The sequence below is a fragment of the Pistacia vera genome, unplaced genomic scaffold (assembly GCF_008641045.1).
Source record: "Pistacia vera cultivar Batoury unplaced genomic scaffold, PisVer_v2 Contig570, whole genome shotgun sequence".
In the NCBI taxonomy this organism is placed as follows: Eukaryota; Viridiplantae; Streptophyta; class Magnoliopsida; order Sapindales; family Anacardiaceae; genus Pistacia; species Pistacia vera.
In genome coordinates this window covers 2,315,290-2,322,808 of record NW_022196413.1, presented here as the reverse complement: position 1 = coordinate 2,322,808, position 7,519 = coordinate 2,315,290, and the positions used below count along the sequence as shown (strand labels likewise).

Sequence of the window (7,519 nt, the reverse complement as noted above, 5' to 3'; positions counted from 1 at the left end):
TCTATTTAGTTTTAGTTTAAAGGTGTTCACAAACAAAATCACAGTGATCACACCACATCTGGCAGATTTTATTTTAATATTAATGCATATAGCACCTGCCTTAATTAAATGTGATTATAATTCCAGTTGTGGAAAGATTTTTTGTGGACATTAGGTATTATGTAAGCTGAAAAAGATTTTATTAAATTATGATTTAAATAATCCTTTTCATAAAAGAAGATTATGATTTCAAGAATTCTTTTCTTATAAGGAGATTATAGATTAAAGAATCATGTCCAATAAAGGAGTATAGGATCTCAAGAATCCTTTTCAAAACAGGTTTGATTTCTTGTTTTTCCTTTCAACGTCACTCAAGTATAAATAATCTTTTTATTATTGTGACTTTTTAAGGAAGCCATATTATTTACCTTCATTATTTTCTGAATATTTTCTTTGAGGTTGTTTAGTTTTTGTAGGTTTTTGATATGCTTTGATAGGGTTTGAATTATAGTGTTCTATCTCTTGCTTGCATGAGTTAATTCTGAAACGTTGTTTCATGTTAAGATCTGGAAGTGTTCTAGCTGCTGCTACCAAAGTAATTCTTCATTGTTGAAACTTGAGTGGAGCTCAAGTGCAACCTGATGGTCCCGTGGAGGAGAAGCTAAACTATTAAGGTTTGAGGTTCAACCAAAGAGTGAAGATTGAAGTGTTGTCCAAACGGGGAGTTTTTGCAACTAATACTTATTCTTGACTTTGTATTTGATCACATAATTTTTATAGTGGATTAGCTTCTTTTAGACTTGATCCCATAGATGTAGGTAAGATTACCGAACCATGTGAAATTGAGTTGTGTGCTTTATTTTATGTCGTGGATGGTTTATATGTTTAATCATTAGTTTGGCAACTCATTAAGCACAACGTGAACAAGTATCTTAATTCCGGATAAGTTTTAATCAACATGATAAAGGTTTAAAACTTTCAAAACCCACTCAAATTCTCCAGCTTATTATTGTATAGTAAGCTAGAGAGATTGAAGAAAGCTTGCTGGCCCTTGATTTTATGCCTTCATAATATGAGAGGCAACATCTGTAGTCATGCTCGCCATGCAATCAACATAGGCTACTGGATCAGGAATGTCCTTGTTTCGCTTCTTGTATTCGATGCTCACCGTCACAACGCTACCGCTACCTTGCTGCTTTGGTGCAACTTTAAAGACGGGTTTCCAAAACTTGAAGTTCTTGAAGATATCTCCTTCAATGTCGTGGAGAGTTATAGTCATACGCTCATCATCTGCTTCAACTTTCTCCTTGAAAGTCTTGCCTCTCCCTTCGGTTAACTAATATTCCATACATGAGTATATTGATTATAAATTAGGGTTTTGAGTTCAGTATCTCACAAATGCCATAAGTAAAAGAGGGTGTATATGTATATAATATGCTAATATATATAGAATCATTCATGTAGCTCTTAATATTAAATATTAATATGTAAAAGATTTCGCATTTTAACTAGCTTTTTTGCTGGCAAACATCAACATTTTTTGTGGAGTTAATATCAAAAATCTCCTTTCCTTTCCATTAAATTTAAAGTATTAAAATAAACTTCAAAAAGTAACTATATAAATATTCATTAAGTCTTAATAACATAACTCTTGACGTCTAATTAACGGTAGAGAGATTTTCATTATTTCAAAAACCTTAAAGAAATTTTTGTTATTTAATCAAACCTCAATGGGTCACGTCCTTAACTCATTTTCAAATCCAGACCTTCGCAAGCTCTTAATAATAGATTTGAACTCTAATTTTCACAATTTTCAATACAAAAATTCTATCTCAAATTTGAATGCAAACATAAATGACATTTCGCAGTTTAGGTAAATGAGGTTTGTATTTTAAGAAAATATAGATGTTTACAAAAGAAACTAACTGTAAATATAACTTTATATGTATAATATAAGATTATATATTGGCTTACCGACGGTATACGTCCATATTTTGATGGAGTCGCCAGTCTCCCAGTCACCTTCATGGACTTCAACACCTTGAATGTTGGAAGGGGAGGCAGTGGGGAAATGAAAGCATTCAAATTTCCAAAGCTTGTAGAACTTCTCAACAGGAACATTGATTTCAAAGTCCTTCTCCACCTTACCACTAAGACCCGCCATTGTTGATTTCACTTCGATCTCACATACTAATTAACAAAGCTTTATGTTAGTGAAGTTGGGAAAGTCAAATTGCTCTAAGTTTGGCTTAAGAATGGAAGTTAGTTAAGAAGTTGTGATGGCCGTTTAAGCTGCTATTATAGTCACTGTTAATTGTAACAATTAGTTAGCAATTCTATTACAATTCAGTCTGTTAAAACTCTATATAAAGAGTTCATCATTATACACTTGTTGATTTTAAGAGAATATACCAGCATTTTCTAGAATTTTCTTGGCCTCCTTCTTTGGTTTCCCTCTGAATTTTCTTAGTTTTACTCAAAAAATCTCATGGCATCAGAGCCATTGACTAACATCAATAATGGCTAATCCTTACTCATCTTCTTCCTTGTCTAACAATTCTGAAACAAACACAAGCTACAAAGCTAGTTCTGATTCAGTTAACCTTGTAAATTCTCACTCAATGTCATCCTCAGCACTTCTAATCATCTCTCCCAAACTGACAAGAGACCATCACCGTTTCTGGAAATCACAAGTGATGTTTGCTGTTGGATCACATGATCTTGAAGATCATCTCACAAGACTTTCTCCTTGCCCTGCTTTATTCATTAAGGTACAATCTGAAGATGCAAGCTCATATTCAACTGTGATAACTAAACCAAATCCAGAATATACACTGTGGAAGAAGGTCGACAAACTACTAGTAAGCTGGTTACTTGCTTCTATATCTGAATCCATGTTTACTATTGTATCAAAATGTCAATACTCCACTGATATTTGGCTAACCCTAGAGAAAGAATTTCTCCCTGAATCATGGTAAAAAACACTACATGTTAAAAGTTTGTTACAAAACACTAAAAAGGAAGGCCTCAGTATTTATGCCTACTTTGTTAAAATGAAAGGATATGCTGAACAATTGTCAGCACGTGGAGTCATAATTTCTTATGAAGAGTTGCTGAACTATATATTGGATGGCCTTTGTTCTGATTTCAATGCCGCTATAGTCAATATAGCTTCTAGGTTAGAGTCAAGAATGGACCCTATTTCAAATAAAGAAGCACAAATTGTGTTACAAAGACTTGAACTCGGATTGGAAAAGGAAAATTCAGTAGCCAATTCAGCTATACAAGCGACTTTCATGGAGGTTCTGTCAATATAGCAAAGTTTTCCTCTGAAAATACAAGTTTAAAGTCACAAGCTGGACAAGTACAATTTTCTGGAGGTGTGCCTCAATACAACAGTTTACAAAATTTGAAGACTCCGATAGTTCATGGTTTTACCTCTACTCCTCACAACTCTATTAATGGTCAACCTCAATACTACTCTACTACACCACAAAATCATTTCTATGCTACTGCACCCCAAAATCAGTTTTATCAGTAGCAATTTGTTGGTGGCAAAGGCAGAGGTCGAGGAGGAGGAAGAGGTAAGTTTGTTTGCCAAGTTTGTGGCAAACTGGATACCTGGCCTTAAACTGTTATCACAGGTTTGATATCAACTTCACCACCAATAATTCATTGGCTAGGCCTAATGCTATACCACTGAATTATTCTCGACCACCACAGTACTATGTTGGAAACACTCATCCATTCCCTATCAGCTCAAATCTGAATCCAGAGTCTAATTACAATGTTGGTTTTTCAACTCTAGATTACTCTAGTCCTAGTACACAACATTCACCGGCTCAAACAGATTTCCCTTCTCAAAATAATCTGGTCTCGAGTCAGTCTTCAGTCAATAATGGATCTCAGATAGCTTCTCACATGCATAGTCAAGCACTCTTGGCTCAAACACAATCACAGATTAATCCTGTCACTACTACCAGCTATATAGCTACACCCTCTATTGTGCAGGATACCTCCTGGTATATGGACCTAGGAGCTACGGATCATGTTACTTCAGATTTGTCTCAACTGGCCCTGAATTCTCCTTATACAGGCAGCAACCATCTTCAGGTTAGGAATGGTGAGTTGCTCACTATCTCACACGTTGGCTTTAAATTTTTACCTTGTTCTTCTAGATCTTTTCATCTTAAAAATGTTTTGTGTGGTCCTTTATTACAAAGAATCTCCTAAACATATCTAAATTTACCAAAGACAAGACTTAAAGCTGGTCTATACCAATTTTAAGTTCCTGACAGCTCAGCCAATCCTCCTTCTCATTCACCTATTACTCCTGATGTTTCTTCTTCGCTAGTGCCTATTACTAGTATTACTGTACTTTTTGATGTTTCTAATACTGATGTTTCCAATAATGATTGTACTAAATCTCTAAGTCGTGAGTCTGCACAAACTAAATCTTCATGTTCTGAAATTCAGAAGTCTTCTTTTGTAACCAATTGTATTGATAGTGCAACTACTCCTAATAAAATCAGTTGTACTGATTATGCAACTATAGCCAATAAAATGAGCAATTTTCATACTTTTCAAGTTGAAAAAACTAATGCTATGTTGTGGCACAAAAGGCTTGGCCATCCTAATGCTAGTGTACTCTCACAAATCTTAAAATCCCTTCACAATAACCCTGCCATTGTGTCTGATTTGACATTTTGCATAGCATGTCAATTAGGTAAACTCCATCAGTCCACTTTTCCCAGATCTTCTTCACGAGCCTCTGCCCCTTTAGAACTTATACACTAACCTGTGGGGACCTTCTCCCATACCCTCACCTGAATGCTTTTGATACGACATCCAGTTTCTTGATGATTACAATCATTTCACATGGATATTCCCTTTAAAATTCAAGTTTGAAACTCAAACACTCTTCAAACAATTCCACAGATTAGCTGAGAGACAATTTAATGCTAAGACAAAGTGTGTGCAAACTGACTGAGGAGGAGAGTTCAGAAGTCCGGTTTCTTATGTTCAAGATCATGGTATATTGTTTAGACACCCTTGTCCTCATACTCACCAACAAAATGGTAAAGTTGAGAGAAAGTATAGACAAATAGTTGAACAAGGTTTAACTCTCTTAGCTCAAGCCAACATGCCATTAAAATACTGGTGGCTTGCTTTTCAAACTGCCACTTACCTTACCAACAAACTCTTTTCTGCAGTTTTGTCAAATATGTCTCCTTTCTAAGTGTTGGTCAAGAAAGCTCCCCATTATTTAGCCCTTAAAGTCTTCGAATGTGCTACCTATCCTTTTCTCAAGCCTTACAACTCATATAAATTTGATTTTCATACAATAAAATGCACATTTATTGGCTATAGTTTTCATCACAAAGGGACTAAATGCTTAGATTCTAATGGCAAAATGTATGTGTGTCAAAGTGTAAAATTTGATGAGCTGGATTTTCCTTTTTGTACCCAATCTACCAGTTCTAATTCAGCTTTGTTCAAACAATTCTCAAGTTATGATTCCTCTCCAATCTCAACTACTAACCTACTTTCTTTCAAACTTGGCACATTCCTCATCTCCCTAACTCTTTTGTGTCCATTGATTCCACACCACCTGTATCTACTGCTCATCCAACACCTCACCATAACTCATTCTCTTTGCCTACTAATTCGACACCACCTATGTCTATTGGTCATACAACACATCACCATAATTCCTCATCTTTGCCTACTGATTCTACATCATCTCAGTTCTCTCCATCTCCTAGTCTAATTGCACAGGATTAGCAAAGTTCACCTATAGCAGACTCTCATTCATCCTCCTTTACCAAGTCTTTCGAAGGTTTGCGTCCTATACCACCTAATCAGTCTTGTGATTCCATTCATCTCACTGTCGAATTGCCGTTTGATCAACCTGTTTCTCAATCCATAAACACAAATCCTATGGTTACTAGGTCCAAGTCTAAAGTTTCAAACACCATCTTTGTATCCTACAAACAAAGTTCTTCCCTGCCTCCATCTCTTTCATCTCCTCTTGATACTACTGAGCCAGTGAATATGAGTGAAGCTCTTTCCTGTCCCTCTTAGCAAGTTGCTATGCAGGCTGAATTCAATGCTCTTGTATCTAGCAACACTTGGCAACTTGTACCCGCTGAAGCTGATATGAATATTGTAGGTTGTAAATGGGTCTTTAGAGTTAAACATAATCCTGATGGCTCCATTCAAAAGTTCAAAGCTAGGTTGGTAGCTAAGGGTTTCTAACAGACCCTTGGAGTAGATTACCTAGAAACATTCAGCCTCGTTATCAAGTCTTCAACCATCCGAGTTATCCTGAGCTTGGCAGTCACTTATGGTTGGGACATCCAACAAATGGTTGTCAATAATGCGTTTCTTAATAGGGAATTAGCTGAGACAGTTTATATGGATCAACTAGAAGGTTTTCTTGATCCTACAAAGCCTCATCATGTTTGCAAACTAAGCAAGGCTCTATATGGTTTGAAACAAGCCCCTAGGGCCTGGTTTGAGAAGCTCAAGACTGCATTTCTAGGTTGGAGATTCGTTAATTCAATTGCAGATTCCAGCCTCTTTATTTTTTGAAGTCAAGAGCAAGTTATCTACATTATCATTTATGTAGATGATATTCTTCTTACTAGCAGCAACAGTGACATGGTTATGGATGTGGTTCACAAACTAAATAAACAATTTGCACTCAAGATTCTTGGTTCTTTAAAAATATTTTTTGGGCTTTGAGGTCCTCCAAACTGAACTAGGATTATATATCAGTCAAGAGAAGTATGCAAAGGATCTCTTAGTAAAAGCAGGGATGATGGACTTGAAACCTTGTTCAACTCCCATGGTTGTAGGCGCCAAACTTTCTTTTGAAGATAATGAAGCATTTAGTAAGCCACCCTTGTATAGGAGTACAATTGGAGCGCTGCAGTACTTAACACTATCCGGACTTGATATTTATCCAAACCTGATATTTCCTATGCAGTAAACAAACTTAGCCAATTCTTGAAGGCTCCTACTGTTCTACACTGGCAGGCATTCAAACAAATTCTCAAGTACATTAAAGGTACTCCAACTTATAGTATACAATTCACTAAAGCACAAAAACTGACTCAAGAGTGTTTTACGAATGCTGATTGGGCTAGCAATATTCATGATCGAAGGTCTACCAGTGGATGTTGTCTCTTCTTAGGTCCAAATCCGGTTCAGTGGAGCTCCGGCAAATAAAAAGTAGCGACTCTCTCCTCTACTAAAGCAAAATATAGAGCCATTGCTCAGGGGTCAACTGAAATTGCATGGTTTCAGTCCTTGTTCTCTGAAATTGGTTTTCTTTGAAATTGGTTTATCTCTTGCTGTCATTTTCATTATCTGGTGTGACAATCAGATTGCAAGCTCCCTTGCCTCCAATCCTATTTTTCATGCAAGGACTAAACATATTGAGCTAGATGCTCATTATATAAGAGAACAAATTTCGGCCAATCGATCGAAAGTTCAGTATGTACCTGGTGAGCATCAAAAGGCTGATATTTTTACT

General features: G+C 36.2%; 1 protein-coding gene across 1 annotated transcript; it reads right to left on the bottom strand.

The window, feature by feature from the left end:
• Positions 1-1,036: 1,036 nt before the first annotated feature.
• On the bottom strand, positions 1,037-2,143 carry LOC116108972 (MLP-like protein 28). Its single transcript, XM_031395208.1, has 2 exons — positions 1,954-2,143; positions 1,037-1,305 (listed from the first exon to the last, which is right to left on the bottom strand). The coding sequence occupies exons 1-2, from the start codon at positions 2,141-2,143 to the stop codon at positions 1,037-1,039; spliced, it is 459 nt and encodes a 152-aa protein (XP_031251068.1).
• Between the last annotated feature and the right edge of the window lie 5,376 nt (positions 2,144-7,519).

Coding starts and splice junctions, on each gene's coding strand:
- LOC116108972 (XM_031395208.1), bottom strand. CDS start 2,143: ATGGCGGGTCTTAGTGGTAAGGTGGAGAAGGACTTTGAAATCAATGTT. Junction 1,306..1,953: donor AATATGGACGTATACCGTCG/GTAAGCCAATAT, acceptor AGTTAACCGAAG/GGAGAGGCAAGACTTTCAAG.